Source organism: Nilaparvata lugens, chromosome 14 (genome assembly GCF_014356525.2).
Source record: "Nilaparvata lugens isolate BPH chromosome 14, ASM1435652v1, whole genome shotgun sequence".
Taxonomy (NCBI): Eukaryota; Metazoa; Arthropoda; class Insecta; order Hemiptera; family Delphacidae; genus Nilaparvata; species Nilaparvata lugens.
Window position 1 is genome coordinate 1,145,482 of NC_052517.1, and position 23,601 is coordinate 1,169,082.

At 36.7% G+C, this 23,601-nt stretch overlaps 1 protein-coding gene across 3 annotated transcripts; it reads left to right on the forward strand.

Annotated features, from left to right (window-relative positions):
• Positions 1 to 1,923: 1,923 nt before the first annotated feature.
• LOC111057333 (uncharacterized protein DDB_G0283357) lies at positions 1,924 to 22,465 on the forward strand. Of its 3 annotated transcripts, none has more exons than XM_039440460.1 (8): positions 1,924 to 2,014; positions 5,366 to 5,618; positions 8,481 to 8,670; positions 10,819 to 11,475; positions 15,905 to 16,020; positions 19,492 to 19,662; positions 20,981 to 21,252; positions 21,791 to 22,465. In XM_039440460.1, exons 2-8 carry the CDS (start codon positions 5,611 to 5,613, stop codon positions 21,988 to 21,990), a joined length of 1,614 nt encoding a protein of 537 aa, XP_039296394.1. In that variant the 5' UTR covers positions 1,924 to 2,014; positions 5,366 to 5,610; the 3' UTR covers positions 21,991 to 22,465. The 3 variants fall into 3 exon arrangements, with proteins under 3 accessions (XP_039296394.1, XP_039296395.1, XP_039296396.1); XM_039440461.1 differs by having other exon boundaries at positions 19,510 to 19,662; XM_039440462.1 differs by lacking the exon at positions 19,492 to 19,662.
• Positions 22,466 to 23,601: the final 1,136 nt, after the last annotated feature.

Below are 23,601 nucleotides of genomic sequence, written 5' to 3' on the forward strand. Positions count from 1 at the left end.
CTATTATTATCTACTCATCAATATCAATGTATTTAATATTTATGGCGTTTATGTTGCAAATGTGAGTGTTAACTGAAGCCGATAGTACTAAAGTGCGAGATAAATTACTTTTAACACGGCTCTTTCTCGAAGATGGAGAGGTCCGATGCTCTATCCTCCACTAATCACTCCCACTACCTAGCAGCATTCTCCTTCTTTTGTGTCTGAGTGAGAGAGCTTTGTAACGCGACGCGGCAACACTCCCCTCCATTTATTGCTGGCAATGTTCCAAGTAGTGTACTGGTCAGCAGGTATATTGGTTTGTGTATGTTACACAGATGTTTTCATCACAAGAACATGAAGCAAAATGACACTGCGCATCCAATTGTGCGCAGGATGTCCGTCTGTGTCTATGCTACAAACTGTGGAGGGAGAAATGGGTTTCTCCTCTTCATGTTGAAAGTAATTTGTCTCGCACTTTAGCCCTAGTATACCTAAGGCTGGTCTTTGCTCCTGTGAACTGCTGCTCTCTGAAAAAATGTCTGTTATCTCCTGCCAAGCAGACCTTTTCAGAACTCTATTCCTGTTATCCGAGCACTCCATGTCCCAAATGCACTTTTTCGCCACTTCATTGATAAAAAATTCAGTGTCAAAGGATTGTACTATGAACTACTTGAAACTAAACTGAACTGGATATTACTATGAACTATGATCCTCTACAAACTAACTTAAACTGAACTAACTCATGAACTGAAAATTTTAATAGCTCTTTCTTCCACTATTCACTGCCTCTATACTCTGTACAAAATAACTCCTGACTTGGGAGGGACATGCGCAACAGAGAAGGCATTCACAGGTAGGTGTTGCCGTTCTGAACCGGCCAGCATTCTCTAATTTCTAGTGAGTTTTCAAGCGCTCATGTTAAACTTACGGAGTTTCCTTTCTGAAAGCCTTCATTCGACTGACTAATCGACAAATTGGTAACTGCGCTTCTACCTATGACTATCCATCACAGTAATAGAAATAGAAATATATTTATTAGCCGATAAATACTTAAAATAGTACAGTGGGCCATGTCACATATAAACATCTCAATATAAAAAAATACAGGTTACAACATACCTATAAACATCAATCAATAATTATAACATAACAATTCTCGTAATTATATAATATATCAGTCAGCTTGGAAGAAATTATTTACAATATCACAAGGGAGATCAAAGAACTCTCCTACACTGTACAGTGGGTTCTCTAAAAGCATCCTTTTCACTTTTGTTTTGAAAACAGATATACTCAGATTCCTGGAACACAGCGGTAATCTATTGAAAGCTCTTATTGATAGAACGTCAGATTGACACTGCAACTTTCTCACTCTTACATAGGGAACATTCAAATAATTACTCTGTCTAGTGTCGTGCCTATGCATTTCTGATCTACACTTCAAAGTATGCAACTCATTTTTTACTTTTATCAGAAGAAGCATAACATAGAAACTGAACACTGTCATAATATGTTGTGATTTAAAAAGAGGACGACAATGCGCATAGTAGTCTGAACTAGTAATTATTCTCAGTACTTTTTTTTGAGTAATAGAATTCTTCCCACATTAGCTGCCCCACCCCAGAGAATAAGCCCGTACATCGTTACACTCTGGAAAACCCAAAGTAGGAAATCTTCAAATACTGATGAGGAACAAGATTTTTCAGTCAATTGGCTGATCTTCCTCTATTTCTCTGCGCCGCATATTCCTCGCAGTCCAAAGTTATTTTTTACGGAGTATAGTTGAGATATTCTTTGCACGTCCAAAGAAGGAGAGGACTCATATTTTTATCATGCAACAGGGCTTGGTTCTGTGTATATATGTTCATATATTTGTGTTTTAATTGCTTGATAGTTGTTAGTTTGTGTTGCTAATATTGTGTTTGGTTGTATTTCAGCTGAAGGTGAAGACATGGATAGAAGTCAGCTGGGACCCTCTCTTGGAATGAAGAAGTCATCCAGTCTTGAATCACTGCAAACCATGGTGCAAGAGGTAAATATATCCTATTATTATTAAGAAAACAAAGATATTGTCAAATTCACTGACAATATCTTTGTTTTCTTATTATGGAGAGATTTCACAATATCCTATTATTATCTACTCATCAATATCAATGTATTTAATATTTATGGCGTTTATGTTGCAAATGTGAGTGTTAACTGAAGCCGATAGTCCTAGTAGTTGTTTTTGGTGAAGCTATGTGACGCTGGTAGTCTCTCATACTGTGCCCTTCTTACACTCTTACACTCCCAACAACACACTAATAATAGACAGTGTATAGGGTGTCTATGTTGCAAATGTGAGTGTTAACTGAAGCCGATAGTCCTGGTAGTTGTTTTTGGTGAAGCTATGTGACGCTGGTAGTCTCTCATACTGTGCCCTTCTTACACTCTTACACTCCCAACAACACACTAATAATAGACAGTGTATAGGGCGTTTATGTTGCAAATGTGAGTGTTAACTGAAGCCGATAGTCCTAGTAGTTGTTTTTGGTGAAGCTATGTGACGCTGGTAGTCTCTCATACTGTGCCCTTCTTACACTCTTACACTCCCAACACACACTAATAATAGACAGTAGTCAACAGTAATCGGCTTGAAATTTGGAACATAAACGACCTATACCATGGCATATCTTTACCAACTATCTTTTCTCCATGTTTATAATAATATTAATAATAAAGAATTTTATTAACTCAAGAATTTGTTCTACAGACCGAGAGTATTGTCTGAATCAATTACTTACTTACAATTACTTACTTACTTACAATTACTTACTTACTTACAATTACTTACTTACTTACTTACTTACTTACTTTTACTTTACTTACAATTACTGTTAGATATAGAAGAGTATCATTATCTATGAATTAATCAAGTCTTTCAGATTTAAAAGCTTCATAAGGCTAATAGGTAGATGGTTCTCAAAATATATAAACCGTATTCCGTTTTCATTGAAATTGTTTTTTGAACTAGCTGGCCCGGCGAACTTCTTACCGCCAAATAGTTTAATGCATCTCATGACAAACTTTAGCTGGATGCACACCTGAAAAGGCGTGATGCGACATTTCATTTATATAACTTGGTACAAACTTCGCCACGTCAAAAAATAATCAAGTCATTCTATTCTATATATATAATTTTCCAACTGCAAAATAAATAATTTACTAAAAATCAATTAGTTTTGAACACCGAAGACAGCACAATTATTCGAAACAATGTCATTAGAGCATGTAAGTCTTTAACGTGAGGCCGCACTGCTGGATGGTTACACACACAACAGTCATTTTGTTTTTAGTCGGGGCGTTTAGAATAAAATACATGGGCGGTTATGGAGCAGCACACACTCTTGTCTACTATCTACCGACGGCTGTTGGATGACGCAATGATTATAACAGCTGATTTTTATTTCTGTGTGTGGTCAGCTCACAAATCTTCTCCCATAAGGATTCCATGTAAACTTTGAAGGACCGTAGGAAAGAGTCCTGAAGTCGGATTATAAATTTGATAGGCCATGAACCTGGTCCTGAACATAACAAACACAACTAAAAAGTCATCAAATTCGGTGCTCACATAAAAAGTTATTGAATGTCAAAATTTGTGGCTCGTTTTTATTTATATAGATGAATAAATTGAAATAAATGATTAAAACAATTTTTGTGAATGTGTTTTTTTAGATGCAGATGTACGAAGACATAGACCGTGTGTACCCGCCTGCTTTGGTGCCCCCTGTTGGGGCGTAATTAGGGGCGGCCGGGGGTGTAACGAGAGTTTCAGGGCGGCGGTGGATCGCAGCTATGAGGCACCTGTAGGGGGCCCGATCTGGGGGGTGTCGGAGGTCACCTAAATAGACGGCAGACCTCGCTCGATAGCAAACTCAAGGCTAAGAAACGTCAGAGTCTGCTCAGGGGGTTGGGGTCTATGTTCAGGTAGTTATTATTACTATATTATTAGAATAATATACAGGGTCTTTCTAAATGATGGACACATTTTTAAAGATTGGTATTTATTAAAGTAAAAATGCAAAGTGGTAGTCTCTCATACTGTGCCCTTCTTACACTCTTACACTCCCAACAACACACTAATAATAGACAGTGTATAGGGCGTTTATGTTGCAAATGTGAGTGTTAACTGAAGCCGATAGTCCTAGTAGTTGTTTTTGGTGAAGCTATGTGACGCTGGTAGTCTCTCATACTGTGCCCTTCTTACACTCTTACACTCCCAACAACACACTAATAATAGACAGTAGTCAACAGTAATCGGCTTGAAATTTGGAACATAAACGACCTATACCATGGCATATCTTTACCAACTATCTTTTCTCCATGTTTATAATAATATTAATAATAAAGAATTTTATTAACTCAAGAATTTGTTCTACAGACCGAGAGTATTGTCTGAATCAATTACTTACTTACAATTACTTACTTACTTACAATTACTTACTTACTTACAATTACTTACTTACTTACTTACTTACTTACTTTTACTTTACTTACAATTACTGTTAGATATAGAAGAGTATCATTATCTATGAATTAATCAAGTCTTTCAGATTTAAAAGCTTCATAAGGCTAATAGGTAGATGGTTCTCAAAATATATAAACCGTATTCCGTTTTCATTGAAATTGTTTTTTGAACTAGCTGGCCCGGCGAACTTCTTACCGCCAATAGTTTAATGCATCTCATGACAAACTTTAGCTGGATGCACACCTGAAAAGGCGTGATGCGACATTTCATTTATATAACTTGGTACAAACTTCGCCACGTCAAAAAATAATCAAGTCATTCTATTCTATATATATAATTTTCCAACTGCAAAATAAATAATTTACTAAAAATCAATTAGTTTTGAACACCGAAGACAGCACAATTATTCGAAACAATGTCATTAGAGCATGTAAGTCTTTAACGTGAGGCCGCACTGCTGGATGGTTACACACACAACAGTCATTTTGTTTTTAGTCGGGGCGTTTAGAATAAAATACATGGGCGGTTATGGAGCAGCACACACTCTTGTCTACTATCTACCGACGGCTGTTGGATGACGCAATGATTATAACAGCTGATTTTTATTTCTGTGTGTGGTCAGCTCACAAATCTTCTCCCATAAGGATTCCATGTAAACTATGAAGGACCGTAGGAAAGAGTCCTGAAGTCGGATTATAAATTTGATAGGCCATGAACCTGGTCCTGAACATAACAAACACAACTAAAAAGTCATCAAATTCGGTGCTCACATAAAAAAGTTATTGAATGTCAAAATTTGTGGCTCGTTTTTTATTTATATAGATGAATAAATTGAAATAAATGATTAAAACAATTTTTGTGAATGTGTTTTTTTAGATGCAGATGTACGAAGACATAGACCGTGTGTACCCGCCTGCTTTGGTGCCCCCTGTTGGGGGCGTAATTAGGGGCGGCCGGGGGTGTAACGAGAGTTTCAGGGCGGCGGTGGATCGCAGCTATGAGGCACCTGTAGGGGGCCCGATCTGGGGGGTGTCGGAGGTCACCTAAATAGACGGCAGACCTCGCTCGATAGCAAACTCAAGGCTAAGAAACGTCAGAGTCTGCTCAGGGGGTTGGGGTCTATGTTCAGGTAGTTATTATTACTATATTATTAGAATAATATACAGGGTCTTTCTAAATGATGGACACATTTTTAAAGATTGGTATTTATTAAAGTAAAAATGCAAAGTGGACAACCTTTATAACAATGAAAAGAGAAAGTTTCAATGTTTTTTTTAATACCTTACAAGTGTAGAATGTGGCCTCCGGCTGCTGCACGGCAAACATCTACGCGGTAGCCAAATAGAAAATGATTGTTTTCTGACCAGGCCGGTAAAGGTTTTACGGCCCTAGGGCTGTAAAATAACCTTGAAGTCAGCCGATTCTGATTTGATGAGAACGTGTTTACAAAATGGTATATGAAACGGAATCAGTTTATGCTTCTAAAATTGAATAAGTATTCTGCAATAAGATACTATCATTTTATTTGGATGAATGAAATACAGATAAAATATATATTATAAACTATTCAAATTCGATTTCCAGAGTAGGATAGAACTTCTAACCTAAACTTCCGAAGTCAACGACAAGCATTGTTGACGTTGACATTCAGATTGGCCAAATTTCAAGTGTGCTAAAACAGCTGATCAAAAAACTTTTCATTATTTGTGTTTATTATTCAAGAATCAAAACATTTATAATAATATCATCTTATTGTCATTTGGAGAATAAAAAGTATAAACTCAACCTCCCACATTAAAACATAATTGAACATAATCTTTTAGGTTATTTAGACAAATCAGATAGAAAATAAATATACTTGGGCAATTTCCTGATATTCAAATTACCTCAGATTTGCTAGAGCTATGACCTTTCAGTTTTCCTTTTGGAAGTGCCTAATAAACAATTATTCTCATATTTATATTGTTTATTTTTCTGTGTGGCGAAAAATAGCGTTCGCACCACGGACAAAAATGTGTTTCTGGCTCTCAATCTTTTCTAGTCCTCGGCCTACGGCCTCGGACTTGAAAACCGATTTCGAGCCAGAAAAGTCTCATTTTCGGCCCTAGGTGCGAAATATACTATTACATGTTTTAAAGATACAGTTTGGGAGAGAAATGGTACAGGCTCAGCCTAGTTTTTCGTCCATGGTCATAATTATTATATTATGATTACAGTGTGTTATGTTCAATTTTTGTAATTAATTAATCTTCATAAATTGAGGTCTAATATTTCGGTAGTTGATTATATTACTAACCACTTAGGGCCGGTTTCCGAGCTCGGTATTTAGCTAAGTTCTAGACTTTAAACAGCTGGAGTTAGAAAGTTGGCTTTCCGAAACAGGGCGTAGTCGTAGTCATTGTCATAGTCACGTTTAAATTGAATTTTGAAAAACTAGAAAATTGAACACAAAATAAAATAGTGTAAAGTTTCAGCTATTTTGAATTATTTAGTAGGAATGTTTCATTCCTTCAAGGAAAAACGTTGTGAATTATGGAAATGAGAAAATGAAGATTTATTTTGCTGCAACTATTCACTCGCGCCCCGTTTCTGGAAGCCAATTTTCTGACTCCAACTGTTTAAAGTCTAGAACTTAGCCAAATCCCGAGCTCGGAAACCGGCGCTTAGTGTGCGAACGATTTGACAACGGCACGAGTGGGAAAGGATAGAGCTATCTGCTTTGTGGAATGATAGACAAGGATAGCAACACCAATGTTAATCAGATGCTGCCATTATAAGGTGGACCTCACTATAGCAATATTAGTGTTCGACAATATGATACAGTATCATCTCGACTTGATACACAACACCATAATTTGATACAGAACAGGATAGAGCTATCTGCTTTGTGGAATGATAGACAAGGATAGCAACACCAATGTTAATAGAATACTTTTATTATAACGTGGACCTCACTATAGAACAAGAACAACCAAAACATGATATCATCTCAACTTGATACACAACACCATAATTTGATACAAAACAGGATAGAGCTATCTGATTTGTGGAATGATAGACAAGGATAGCAACACCAATGTTAATCAGATGCTGACTTTATAACGTGGACCTCACTATAGAACAAGAACAACCTAAACATGATACAGTATCAACTCAACTTGATATACAACACCATAATTTGATACAAAACAGGATAGAGCTATCTGCTTTGTGGAATGATAGACAAGGATAGCAACACCAATGTTAATCAGGTGCTGACTTTATAACGTGGACCTCACTATAGAACAAGAACAACTACAACATGATACAGTATCACCTCAACTTGATACACAACACCATAATTTGATACAGAACAGGATAGAGCTATCTGCTTTGTGGAATGATAGACAAGGATAGCAACACCAATGTTAATGAGATGCTGACTTTATAACGTGGACCTCACTATAGAACAAGAACAACCACAACATGATACAGTATCATCTCAACTTGATACACAACACCATAATTTGATACAAAACAGGATAGATCTATCTGCTTTGTGGAATGATAGACAAGGATAGCAACACCAATGTTAATCATACACTGCCATTATAACGTGGACCTCACTATAGCAATTAGTGTTCGACAATATGATACAGTATCATCTTAACTTGATACACAACACCACAATTTGATACAGAACAGGATAGAGCTATCTGCTTTGTTGAATGACAGACAAGGATAGCAACACCAATGTTAATCAGGTGCTCACTTTATAACGTGGACCTCACTATAGAACAAGAACAACCACAACATGATACAGTATCATCTTAACTTGATACACAACACCACAATTTGATACAGAACAGGATAGAGCTATCTGCTTTGTGGAATGACAGACAAGGATAGCAACACCAATGTTAATCAGGAATTGGACTTGTAGATTATTTTTGTAATTACTCTAGTTTTAATTTCTAACCGACTTTTTAACCAATGTTTCGTTTCATTGCAGGTTTGGAAAACACCGTAAAGCTGGCGATGATGGTGAAGAAGAGAATGAAGAGGGGAGAGGAGGAACAGAAGGAGAAGGAGTAATAGGAGGAGGAGGAGGAGTGGAAGAAGGAGAGTATGATGAACATCAGCAGCAGGTGATACAAGAACAGCTGAGAAGGTTGATGGTTGCTGCAGCTAGTACACAGCCGGTTAGTAGCAAATATTTTACAAATTTGGAAAAAAATAGATTTAATTTTATCAATTTTAGGGCCGTTTGCACAGTATAGATTTCTAAACTCGATTAAGTTAATCCGAAAGTTTAAACTTGAATCGGTTTTCTCGGTGCATTTACTAATCCAGTTTAAGTTAAACTAGTTAATTAACTAGGAAATTTGTTATTTGTTTACAAACCATCAGTAATTTGAGGTTATGTTGCTACTATTTTAGTATTTTCTTGTTCTTGTTCAAAATCCACAGAGTTGTAAGCTGTACGGTTCTAAAAGTGAAAAGCGATCAAGAAATTCTTTAAAAAATTATGTTTAGTTGGCACCAGAAAATATATTTTAGAATGTAAGATAAAAAAAGTTATTTTGTTACGCTTGAATCTACTATGGTCTTCCTCGTTTATTAGAAATCTCTCGAAAGCAATATCTCATTTATGTGTTATTAAAAACATGTTTTCCAATCGAAGACCACTGTTAAAAATTGTCTTATTTTCTATCAAGTGGTTTATTCCACGGTATATAGAAGAAGATATATTTATATTTATATTTTCATCTAAATACCGTGGTTTATTCAATCAATAAATCCCATAAATTTAAATTATTTGTCTTATGCCCAATTTTTCTCTGTTTCAAAATTTCTTCGCAGTCATCTTTATCAATCGCATTAAAAACTTCTATCAATTCCTCCATTACAATTATTTTTACATTCAAATAATGATTCACTATAACCTAAATTAATAATAATTATCGTCTACAGAAGCATTAAAAACAACCGTCGAAAAATAATTTACTATAAGCTGTTTCCCCATCAAATCTTTACAGATGTCAAGTTAATCCAAATTATTTGGTTTAAACCTCCTGCTTTGGAGGTTTGAACTTTCCCAGAGTTTAAACTCAATACAGAGATTAAACTAATACTGTGCAAACGGAATTTTAGTTTGAACCAAAAAAATCCAGATTTGGTTTAAGCTTTAGCTTAAACTTACACTGTGCAAACGGCCCTAAGAGTTTAATATCGGGGACCGAGCTTTTCTCTGGAGTAACAAAAGCATAAAAAAATATTGCGAAAGAAGAAATTATAATAACATTCATACAGAAATGTTCTATCTAATCACAGTAAATTGAGATTAATTCCCAGAGGAATGCAAAAATTTTCCTCACAAAGGCCCAGTTGCACAAAAGCCGGTTAAATTTCAATCCTGAATAACTTCACGTGAACCAGATCAGAGAAGACTATTTCAAAAAGATGGATCTACTGGAATTAATCATGATTGAAAATAACCCGGCTTTTTTGCAACCGGCACTAAGTACCTGATTGAATGATTACAAAAGTTCAACAGCTGAATCATAATTTTGACACAGTCCCACACACATGAACTCGCTCACTCACTTCCATCACCAACAGACGACGAAATAATTATTATCAGCTGTTTTTCCAAGGATTAATAATAATTATCCTTTTAATGTCCTTCAGCGAGTTTTCTCAGGGATGAGACCTAGTGCAATCGAATATTTTATATTATAAACCTACTATTTTCTGAATTTCGTGAGAATCGTTAGAGCCGTTTTCGAGATTCGTTGAAATACAAACATATAAACATATGAACATATAAACAGAAGTTGCTCTTAGGATTTAAACGAACATAGTGAGCAAGACTAATAATATTATTATACCTTCTATTACTTCAATAGTATTCGTAGTAGTAGGACGATAGAGAAAAGATAGCAAAAGAAGATATGCGATGGTTTGTAAAATTCATTCAAAGTTTTGCAGTTTTGTATCAAGTTGAGATGATACTGTATCATATTGTCATGATAATGTATCATATTACGTGATACTGTATCATTTATGATACCATAGAGTAAGGATAGCATAAGAAGATATCCCATGGCTTGTAGAATCCATTCAAAGTTTGGAAGTTTTGTATCAAATGAAGTATTTAATGGTGTTTTTGTTTTGACAATTGTATGTTATTATGGCAAATAAAGTATTTGAATTTGAAGAAAAAGACTTATGTAATAATTATTTGTAGTGAATAATCATTTCTCTGTTGTCATTCTACATTACTAAATTGTATCAACACAGTTGGAAAATAAACTAAAATATGATTTCTCTTTCTTTTCAAAAAACAGAGCCGTGAAGCAGGCGTCGATATAGGAGGCAGTGGACGCGGCGGAAACCCCTCCATGATCACGTCAGCATCTTCACTTCAGCATCCCAGCAGTGACGTCACAAGGGGGAATGCCATGATGACGTCATCAGGAGGCCAACTACCACAACCCAGTAGTGAATATGCCGGTTCTGCGACAGCTAGTAGTGAACACACGGGTTCTAGGACATTGGGTAGTGAGTTCATGGGTTCTAGAACATCGGGTAGTGAGTTGTCGGGCTCTAGGACATATGGTAACGAGTTGACGGGCTCTAGAACAAGTAGTAATGACATGGGAGGTTCTAGGACAACGGGTAGTGATATAGTTGGTTCTAGGACTTATGGTAACGAGTTGACGGGTTCTAGAACATATGGTAACGAGTTGACGGGTTCTAGAACAAGTGGTAATGAGATGTCGGGCTCTAGAACATTGGGTAACGAGTTGACGGGTTCTAGGACGTCGGGTAGTGATATGGGAGGTTCTAGGACATCGGGCAATGACGTCACAGGTAGTAATGACGTCACTCGTACCGAACGCATTCAACAGCTGCGTGCGCATCATCAGTTACGTCATCAGGAGAGGCGTGGTCATTATCCTTTGGACGACACTGAGGAGAGATATGAGATGGCTTTAAGACAGGTTAGCAAATTTATTTACATTATTACAATATTTGCAGGCTTGTACGTTAATTGACCGAGCGAAGTGAGGTCTAAAGATGCGTACAGACACATTGAAACTGTAGACCTTATGGAAATACAGCAATAGACTGGCTTCTCCACACATCTGTGTAATCACTTGTCACAGCTGATTTATGATGAATAATTCTATAGTCTGATTTTTACTCTAATATTGGCGTATGAAGGAGGCTCCTTTTGCCTTTATATCATATCCTTGAAATGCAAAATTTCCAAAAACCTTGTATATACGTCGACGCGCAATTTAAAAAGGAACATACCTGTCAAATTTCATGAAAATCTATTACCGCGTTTCGCCGTAAATGCGCAACATATAAACATTTAAACATTAAGTGAAATGCCAAACCGTCGACTTGAATCTTAAGGTGCGTACAGATATACGCGCTGCAAACATGAGCAATTCACTTTTAATCAGCTGATGCCAAGCTTATTATATCTGTATCTTACTGTTTCTGTAAAAATACAGATATAGTCAGCTGATAGAAGTGAATTGCTCATGTTCGCGGCGCTTATATCTGTACGCACCTTAAGATTCAAGTCGACGGTTTGGCATTTCTCTTAATGTTTAAATGTTAATATGTTGCACATTTACGGCGAAACGCGGTAATAGATTTTCATGAAATTTGACAGGTATGTTCCTTTTAAAATTGCGCGTCGACGTATATACAAGGTTTTTGGAAATTTTGCATTTTAAGGATAATACAAGGTGCGGCAGGAACGATTAAGCAGTTTGTTTCCATTGTCACATCAGCTGTGATAAAGTTACAAATTTCCACATGGTCTGTTTTTGTTTCTTAGTTAACCCCATTTCAGTAGCCAACATGATTTGGACCGGTGCTCATCGTGGTTTTGCCGTTCGCGCTTATTATGAGAACAATAAATCTGTGATCGCTACACAACGAGCTTTTCGACGACAGTTCAACATTCCACGCAACAACGCCGTTCCGAATGCAAACACAATTCGGTCATGGATTCGGCAGATGGAGGAAACTGGTAGTACACTGAAAACAAATACACATTGTCGTCGCAAGTCCATTAGAACGCCAGAAAATGTGCAGAGGGTAAGAACAGCATTCGAACAATCACCGGAACGCTCTGCTCGACGACATTCTCTTGCATTGGGGATTTCAGACCGCAGTTTAAGAAGGATTTTACATTTCGATTTAAAGTTTCATCCTTTTAAAATAATGATTGCTCAAGAATTACGCCCAGTAGACTACGCCAACCGACAAAATTTGTGTGAGCAAATGCTTGCTCAAATCCCTCCACATGCAGCTTTTTTTAGTAGTGACGAGGCACATTTTCATCTTAGTGGGTGCGTGAATAAGCAAAATTTTCGCTACTGGGCTGAAGAAAACCCTCGAATTATTCATGAAAGACCTCAACATTCTCCTAAAGTGACGGTGTGGTGTGCCATATCACAATTTGGCGTGGTTGGCCCCTACTTTTTTGAGGAGGAAGAAGTGACCGTGACAGTGAATTCCCACGTTATGTTTCGATGTTGAGAAACTTTCTGCAACCCAAATTAGAAGAGATGGTTGAAGAACACGGGCTGGCGGATTTGTGGTTCCAACAAGATGGAGCTACTGCTCACACAGCTCGAATTTCACTAGACGTTTTGAGAGAGATGTTTCCGGGACGCCTAGTCTCTTTGAGAGGTGATGTTGGGTGGCCTGCGCGGTCACCAGATCTGAGCATTTGCGACTTTTTTCTTTGGGGATATCTGAAGGAAAGGGTTTTCAAAGGCCGCCCTCACACTCTAGCAATGTTGAAACAGCGGATTATTGACGAAGTGAATGCCATTCCCCGCGATATGTGTGCAAGAGCTGCTGAAAACTTCAGAGATCGCCTTCAACAATGTATTGATGCTAGCGGTCGCCATCTTCAGGACATAATTTTCAAAAACTAAGTAATATAAAATGGTATATTGAACCGCTTCAGAAAATAAAAACATGTTTCCATTATATATCCTGAGTCACTTTTTATTACTCCTAAAAAATGCTTAATCGTAGCTGCCGCACCCTGTATAATAGGAAAAAAGAGCCTCCTTCATACGCCAATATTAGAGTAAAAATCAGACTATAGAATTATTCATCATAAATCAGCTGACAAGTGATTACACAAATGTGTGGAGAATGTGTGTCTATAGTTTCAATCAGGTACTTGTGGATAAGAATACTGCGTGAGGTCTACTGATCACAGAACTACTAGTAATCTATAATATAATAAAGGAAAGAACTGGCTTATACAGGTAGGGGATAGGAAATTCACGAATGACGCATCATCACGTCTCAACTACTCAACTCATTAACTTCACATTTTGCATATTTATGCATTCTTAATTCACCTAGGATGGTTATAGGCCTATTTTAAATTCTTCAATATTACAGTAGGTCAATTTTTCAGTTTATAATTACACCCTTATGGAGCACGGGTCACCTGCTGGTCCATAATAACTATCAATATAGATACCTAACCAATAAATTTTAAAAATTATGAAGTGGAGAATTATTGAATAAAAAGACTAGGTGCGGGTTGCACAAAAGCTGGTTAAATTGTAGCCGTGATTAATTCCACGAGAACCAATCTTCGAGAAGCCGTCCTTTTAAAAACGTCTTCTCTGATTGGTTCTTGTGAAATTAATCACGGTTAAAATTCAACTGGCTTTTGTGCAACCGGGCCTAGAAGTTGTCTATTATGGATAACTAACGCAATACCACGTTAAAAATACTCAGAAAATTGAGAAGTATTGGTAAAAACTTGAAATATATTTGGGTGAAATGCACATTGAATTGGGATAGTATAATATTGTGTTGTATCTACATAAATCGGCTCACTCTCAACAGTTAACCGTCCAGTATTGGAGAAGTAATATCAAAGACTATCTTTTCAATATTCAAATATATTAAATAATATATAAATAATAACATATTCATAACTGGATAGTAGAAGAAAACTGTTATCAGCAATTAATATTATATCAGATGTATTGGGATGGTATGAATCACAGCCATATCTACTGCAGAATGAAGATAACAGTATGCCTGTCTGTCATTTTCAGTGACTTTACAATGTAAGTCTCACCATAGTTCAACTCAGAATTTCAGTATTAACAGAATATGTCATAGAGAAAATATACCATAAGAAGATATAATAAATAATAACATATAACTGGATAGTAGAAGAAAACTGTTATCAGCAATTAATATTATATCAGATGTATTGGGATGGTATGAATCACAGCCATATCTACTATAGAATGAAGATAACAGTATGCCTGTTTGTCATTTTCAGTGACTTTACAATGTAAGTCTCACCATAGTCCAACTCAAAATATCAGTATTAACAAAGTATTCCATAGAGAAAATATACCATAAGAAGATATGCCATGGTAAAGGACCGTTATGTTGCAAATGTAAGTGTCAACTGAAGCCGATAGTCCTAGTAGTTGTTTTTGGTGAAGCTATGTGACGCTGGTAGTCTCTCATACTGTGCCCTTCTTACACTCTCACACTCCCAACAACACACTAATAATAGACAGTGTATAGGGTGTCTATGTTGCAAATGTGAGTGTTAACTGAAGCCGATAGTCCTAGTAGTTGTTTTTGGTGAAGCTATGTGACGCTGGTAGTCTCTCATACTGTGCCCTTCTTACACTCTTACACTCCCAACAACACACTAATAATAGACAGTGTATAGGGTGTCTATGTTGCAAATGTGAGTGTTAACTGAAGCCGATAGTCCTAGTAGTTGTTTTTGGTGAAGCTATGTGACGCTGGTAGTCTCTCATACTGTGCCCTTCTTACACTCTTACACTCCCAACAACACACTAATAATAGACAGTGTATAGGGTGTCTATGTTGCAAATGTGAGTGTTAACTGAAGCCGATAGTCCTAGTAGTTGTTTTTGGTGAAGCTATGTGACGCTGTTAGTCTCTCATACTGTGCCCTTCTTACACTCTTACACTCCCAACAACACACTAATAATAGACAGTGTATAGGGTGTCTATGTTGCAAATGTGAGTGTTAACTGAAGCCGATAGTCCTAGTAGTTGTTTTTGGTGAAGCTATGTGACGCTGGTAGTCTCTCATACTGTGCCCTTCTTACACTCCCAACAACACACTAATAATAGACAGTAGTCGGCTTGATATTTGAAACATATCTTGAATGATACAGAATCAAAACAATATGATACAGTATCATCCCAACTTGATACACAACACCATAATTTGATACAAAACTCCCAAACTGTGAATGAATTCTACAAGCCATGGGATATCTTCTTATGTCATCTTTTCTCTATGGTTATGCTTTAAATTCTGTTAGTTTATCTATTATAATAATTTGATTGTTTTATTTTTCTTTCTTTCAGCGTCTGGAACAGCAGCAGGACTCAGCCATTAATAGACCCGGCAGCCGGGTAGCGATTACAGACCCGGCAAGGTTCTCCCACTATGTTAACTATCAGCAGATACAGCACCATCTCAAGTGAGTACTTTTCAAACGCACCTTGTATCTTTTGCATATATTATTCTGTGACTGTCTTTCTATTTTCCAAACGCACCTCGTATCTGTTAAAATCTGTTTCTGCCTTTCTATATTATTTCACTTGCACCTTCTAAACTTGTATTGTCTGTCGGTCTTGCTACTTTTCGAATGTGCCTTGTATTGTGGTTTTGAATGGGATCAGCTGTTCTATGAATGCAACTTAAGACCAAATTAAGACCAAAAACGAGAACTGGTTTTGGGTGGCAGTTGGTTCCAAGTCTGATAATTTTGACTTGGTTTTGTAATATGATTTTTTACTTTCCTTGCCCTAAAGGAAAGTATTGCTTTCCGAAAAAAATAAGGTACCCCAATTTATAAATAGGAGTGGCCGTAGTCGATGCTGGCTTCATGATTCAGAGGCCCGGGTTCAAATCCCGGCCCGGGCAAGATATTTATCTGGGGCCACTCCCGTGTTTCGGATGGACACGTTAAGCCGTCGGTCCAGCCTGCCTAAAAAGCAGTCGTTAGGTCATGTCAGAGGCCCTGAAATTGATCAGTTGCGTCCTGAAAACTCTGACACCAGACCTGAACCAGCCAGGTCACTCGATATTATTATTATTATTATTAATTTATAAATTTCTATACGTTTCAAGGTCCCCTGAGTCCAAAAAACTGGTTTTTGGGTATTGGTCTGTATGTGTGTGTGTGTGTGTGTGTGTGTGTGTGTGTGTGTGTGGTGTGTGTGTGTGTATGAGTGTATGTGCGTCTGTGTACACGATATCTCATCTCCCAATTAACGGAATGACTTGAAATTTGGAACTTAAGGTCCTTTCACTATAAGGATCCGACACGAACAATTTCGATCAAATGCAATTCAAGATGGCGGCTAAAATGGCGAAAATGTTGTCAAAAACAGGGTTTTTTCGCGATTTTCTCGAAAACGGCTCCAGCGATTTTGATCAAATTCATACATAAAATAGTCATCGATAAGCTCTATCAACTGCCACAAGTCCCATATCTGTAAAAATTTCAGGAGCTTCGCCCCATCAATGCAGATAGATTCCCAATTATCAGGCTTCAGATAAAATTGAAACAAAAAAAAATCAAGTGGAGTAGATTGAGCTTGAAAATCTCTACAATAACATTAATTTTTTCTCTTCAGTAACATTTTCACCTAAAATTGAAAATAAGCTTTAAATTCGAGAAAATGTGATTATTCAATTGCAAATTATTGTTGATTCTATTAAATCATTCACTATAAAGAGATATCAGACCTTGTATGTCTGCAGCGTTATTGTCCTGTCACCAGCTGGCTTAGATCTTTGTTTATAAGTAGACTTGTGATGCGCGGGAACACTAGCGTCAGGTGATCAATTCTAATAACGACAAGGAAAGTTGTGTGAGTGCGCCACACCAGATTTTTCGTTAATTGAATCAGCTGACGCTCAAACCAAGTTTTCTTTTTGGTGAATTAGGCCCTTAAACACTGTGAAAATCTAGGTGTCGGTTGCAGAAAAGCCTGTTAAATTTTAATCGTGATTAATTCCACGAGAACCTAAGCCTTTCGAAAAAGCCTTCTCTGATTGGTGCTCGTGAAATTAATCACGGTTGAGCGGCTTTTGTGCAACCGAACCTAGCTCTGTTTTACTATATTTTAATAATATATCTATAGTAGCATGTTGCACCTGGGATGAACAAATTATTCATAAAAATGATATCTAGATGGTAAAATTTCAATTGAGGTAAAGGTCATGATTTTTTGGAATAATTTTGAAGACTATCCTTTCAATACATATTCATAACTGGATAGTGAAGACAACGGTTATGAATATAATAATTATTGACCGAGCGAAGTGAGGTCTAAGATTCAAGTCGACGGTTTGGCATTTCTCTTAATGTTTATATGTTTTTATGTTACGCGGTAATAGATTTTCATGAAATTTGACAGGTATGTTCCTTTTTTAATTGCGCGTCGACGTATATAGAAGGGTTTTGGAAATTTTTCATTTTAAGGATAATATAAAAGGAAAAAGGAGCCTCCTTCATACGCCATTATTAGAGTAAAAATCAGACTATAGAATTATTCATCATAAATCAGCTGACAAGTGATTACACAGATGTGTGGAGAAGCCAGTCTATTGCTGTATTTCCATAAGGTCCATAGTTTCAATCATGTACTACTTGTGGATGAGAATACTGCGTGAGGTCTACTGTTCACAGAACTACTAGTTATCTATTGCCTCAAAAGTTGATCCCTGGAATGATTTACTCCTTCCAAGACGCTGCTATATTGTGGTCCACGTTATAATGGCAGTATTTGGTTAACATTGGTGTTGCTATCCTTGACTATCATTCAACAAAGCAGATAGCTCTATCCTGTTTTGTATCAAATTATGGTGTTGTGCATCAAGTTGAGATGATACTGTATCATATTGTCGGCATGTCGAACAATAAATGCTATAGTGAGGTGCACGTTATAATGGCAGTATTTGATTAACATTTATTTATGTTGCTATCCTTGTCTATCATTCCACAAAGCAGATAGCTCTATCCTGTTATGTATCAAATTATGGTGTTGTGCATCAAGTTGAGATGATACTGTATCTTATTGTGCTGATACTGTATCATATTGTCGGCATGTCGAACACTAATTGCTATAGTGAGGTCCACCTTATAATGGCAGTATTTGATTAACATTGCTGTTGCTATCCTTGTCTATCATTCCACAAAGCAGATAGCTCTATCCTTTTCGAGCTCTGCAACGTTCCAGATCGATTTTTAACAATGTAGAAATATAATGAATTGACTAAATATTCAATCTCAATTATTAAAATCGATTTAATTAAATCTTTGTAGAATTTTTTCTTAGTGAATAAAATATATTTGATTATTTTAAACGAGAATGAACCGTTGATATTATATGAGATAAACCGGTATCAGCTATCCTCTATAAAAGGCAGTGGCAAGGCAGAGAATCGACAATGCTGTCCGGTCAGCTATCCTCTATAGAAGGCAGTGGCAAGGTAGAGAATCGGCAACGCTGTTCTACTATCTTTCTCCACTTATGGTAGAGAGTTAGTGGGGAGGATATTTTTAATATTCTTTCCGAAGAATGGACATTGATATGTCCAAAGCTCCGCCAATTTATGTAGATGCATAACAATATGATTATTATCTATAGTTATTATATTACAAATTGCTTTTTCATATCATATACAGTTCAATAATTATTTTCTTAGTCTATATTATGTAAATTCATCTATAATTTTGCTGTATTGTAAGCTATTGTATATAAGTGTATAAGCCAGTATATATTGTAATCTACATAAATAAAGTACTCAATCAATCAATCAATCCACTGCCATTATAACTTGGACCTCACTACACTGTATTAGGTTCTAAGCATGTAATGTATCTCTTTCTCTGTCTTTCTTATGCATGACTCCCATCTTCTGTCTCTCTCTTTTCCGGGTGTTGGAATGCAAGCAGCATGCAGAAGCATAATCCGCATCAAAATGTGGTGGAAGTTAGGACGGAGCTGCCTCTCCAGCAGCATAAGTATGTGGAGGTTAGAAAAGGAGGGCCTCCCCGCCATTATTCTTCCACTCTGTCTGTCCGTATTCTCGATGATGATGAAGAGAGGTAAGCATTGGTTCTTATGAGAGTGTTCACACTGAAAATTGATGAATCAGTGGAAGAATTCCTTAGATTCTTATGGGTGTGTTCACACAGAAAATTGATGAATCAGTGGAACAATTCCATAGATTCTTATGGGAGTGTTCATACTGAAAATTGACAAATCAGTGGAACAATTCTATCGATTCTTATGGGAGTGTTCACACAGAAAATTGATAAACCAGTGGAACAATTCTATAGATATATTGTCTTATTTAAATCTTATTTTTATCTACAGTCGCGTAAGGCTAGCTTCACACGCATTCGGTTTCATTCGGTTCGGTTCGTTACCGAAAACGAAAGAGGCTTTCATACATGTCAGGTTTTAATTCGTACTGTTCTAATTAGGTATTTTCTTCCCAAACACAGATGTGTTTGGATTTTCACAGTTCATGCTGGTATATTTAAATATAACAGCTGGTGTTGAATTGTAAGATGTTATTTCTTGAACAACAAAATTTTGAAGTTAATTAAAAATTGTGAATTATTTGAATAGTTTCTTTTTGATTAGGCTATGTTAATTTTGGATGTTCAGAGAGATTATTTTTTTAAATTGAAAATTTGTTCCTTGTTTTGACACATGGTATATAAACTTCATCTCTTCTCTCCATTGATGAAGTCATCGTTCGTGGAAAAATTGGAAAAAAAATAAAAAATTCTCTCTGAGTTTTAATTTATATCTTTCATATTTTTTTAGCAAACTATTCATTGAGAAAAAATGTTCCTGTGAACTAACAGAAATGAATTGACCATATGATTTTGACTTGGAAAATTTTGAAACAGATAATCACGATATCAGGTTAAAATATAAACAAAAAAGGCTAGCGTGTGTAAAAGACTTTGTTTTTTCCTGTTTCCCTAGCAACGAATTCGAATATGATGAAACCTATTCGTGTCGAGGGGGCGTTCGGTGCTATGCGGTTGCTATTCGGTACCGAATTCAAACCGAATCATTGTTTCACACTTATCGGAATTTGCCGAAAATGAAACGAACCTAACCGAACCGAAAGTGTGTGAAAGTAGCCTCTCGCTACTAGCAACAAATTGAAACCTGATAGAATTTATTAGAGTCAAGTGGGCGTTCGGTTCTATGCGGTTTCTATTCGGTACCGAATTCAAACCGAATTACCGTTTCACACTGATCGGAATTTGCCGAAAACGAAACGAACCGAATGAGTGTGAAACTAGCCTAAGTGTGAGTTGAGCCTTAATTGAACATTGAAAATTTGAATTTGAAAACTAATTTATAAAAAATGTTATATTATTTTTCTCTCTCTTTCTCCAGCCGCCGCCAACAACACTACCACTCACAGCGCCGCGAGGCAACGTCTAGCCGGTCCGGCGGTGGGATGGGTGACCACCCGGGCAACTCAGCCCACCCCCGTCCCGTGTCCAACTTCTACGAGTACGAGAGCGTCGAGTCGCACCTTCTGAACAATGGCGGCACCAATTCCAATTCGTTGCCGCGACGCCCGATTGGTGGCGCTAGCAACACTACAACGGCAGCGCAGTCTGGTGGCGTCTTCCGAAACTATCAGCGCCACGACAACTATGCTGGTAAATATATTGGGTCCATTAAATAAATACTATACTCTGTACAAAATTACTTCTTACTTGGGATGGGCATGCGCAACAGAGAAGGCATACAGCGGCAGGGATACAACGGCGGCTATGTTGCCGTTGTGCACCGGCCAGCGTTCTCTAATTTCCAGTGAGTATTCAAGCGCTCATGTTAAACTTACGAAGTTATCTCTCTGATAGCTCTGACTCGACTGACTATCTGACTCGAATGAATCTGTGGTTTTTGACAATTTCTTAGTCTTTTTCATTCAATATGAATAATAAACACAATATCAACTTCTCAACTACACAAAAAATTCTTCTTTTTGTTTCATTTCTGCAGCACTTTTTAACGTTTTTCGTTTCATTTTCAAACGTTGTCCTGTAGTTTTATGTAAAAATCTTTGACTAGTTCAATTTTATATTTTTTGTTTCATTTCTGTAACAGATTTTAACATTTTTTGTTCGCTTTTTAAACGTTTACCTGTATTTTTGTGTGAAACTCTTTGACTAATTTTTAATTTTCTCTGATCAGCTGTTCCGGGAATGGTTGCTGCAGCCCATCAGTTCAGGCCTCAACAACATCACCAACAACAGGGTAACAACAACTCAAACAACAACAATCTAAATGTTAATAATTACAGTAATAATAATAATAATAACAATAATTCCAGAAAGTCACATGGTCCGTTTGTCAGTCATGTTACTATAAGGGAGTACCAGCCTAAAGTTTGAAACAAAACATTGTGTTAGAAAAAGTGAGTGTTAAAATTGTGTTGGAAAGTTATTTGAAATATTAATATTAACTATTTAATATTTGATAAAGAAATAAGTTCATACGGGGCCTCCTATATTCTACCATAGAGTAACAATAGCGATAAGTAGATATTCCATGGTATAGTATCCTTATATAAGTAGTCACCTATACAACATCTGAATGATAGCATAGAGAAAAGATAGCATAAGAAGATATCCTATGGTTTGTAGAATTCATTTAAAGTTTGGAAGTTTTGTATCAAATTATGGTGTTGTGTATCAAGTTGAGATGATACTGTATTATATTGTGGTGATATGCCATTGTAAAGGACCGAGTTATGTTGCAAATGTAGTGTTAACTGAAGCCGATAGTCCTAGTAGTTGTTTTTGGTGAAGCTATGTGACGCTGGTAGTCTCTCATACTGTGCCCTTCTTACACTCTTACACTCCCAACAACACACTAATAATAGACAGTGTATAGGGTGTCTATGTTGCAAATGTGAGTGTTAACTGAAGCCGATAGTCCTAGTAGTTGTTTTTGGTGAAGCTATGTGACGCTGGTAGTCTCTCATACTGTGCCCTTCTTACACTCTTACACTCCCAACAACACACTAATAATAGACAGTGTATAGGGTGTCTATGTTGCAAATGTGAGTGTTAACTGAAGCCGATAGTCCTAGTAGTTGTTTTTGGTGAAGCTATGTGACGCTGGTAGTCTCTCATACTGTGCCCTTCTTACACTCTTACACTCCCAACAACACACTAATAATAGACAGTGTATAGGGTGTCTATGTTGCAAATGTGAGTGTTAACTGAAGCCGATAGTCCTAGTAGTTGTTTTTGGTGAAGCTATGTGACGCTGGTAGTCTCTCATACTGTGCCCTTCTTACACTCCCAACAACACACTAATAATAGACAGTGTATAGGGTGTCTATGTTGCAAATGTGAGTGTTAACTGAAGCCGATAGTCCTAGTAGTTGTTTTTGGTGAAGCTATGTGACGCTTGTAGTCTCTCATACTGTGCCCTTCTTACACTCTTACACTCTAATAACACACTAATAATAGACAGTAATCGTCATTAATCGGCTTGAGTTAACAGTAAAAGTTGCGACATAAACGCCCTATACCATGGCATATCTACTTTCGCTATTACTTCTCTATGATATTACCTGGTATATAAGAAGTTCCAGTTTATAGAACCCTTTTGTTTCCCAACTTATTTCTATGAACTATGAATTTATTTCTTTATTAATTAATAAATTAAGTGTCTCTTTTGAAATACTTTATTAGATAATTGTGAAAAGTTTTAAATTTAGGTGCCATATTCCTTTTTTCTAGGTTAGATATGGCCTGATTTTATTGAGAGTTTGAACAATTTTTGACTGGTACAATGGGACCTGGGAGGTTTCTCTATAGAGGGGTGTTTACATTGGTCAAGTTTACTTGAATTCTAGTTGTTTTGTATAAAACGATAACTTGTTCTACAGTTACAAAACTCAACTTTTTTTCATATATAATTTCAGGTTAAATTTTCATAATTTATTCAACATAAATCACACTAACCTAACAATATTACGTCGACAATTAAAT

Coding starts and splice junctions, on each gene's coding strand:
- LOC111057333 (XM_039440460.1), top strand. Junction 11,476..15,904: donor ATGAGATGGCTTTAAGACAG/GTTAGCAAATTT, acceptor TCTTTCTTTCAG/CGTCTGGAACAGCAGCAGGA. Junction 21,253..21,790: donor GCGCCACGACAACTATGCTG/GTAAATATATTG, acceptor TTCTCTGATCAG/CTGTTCCGGGAATGGTTGCT.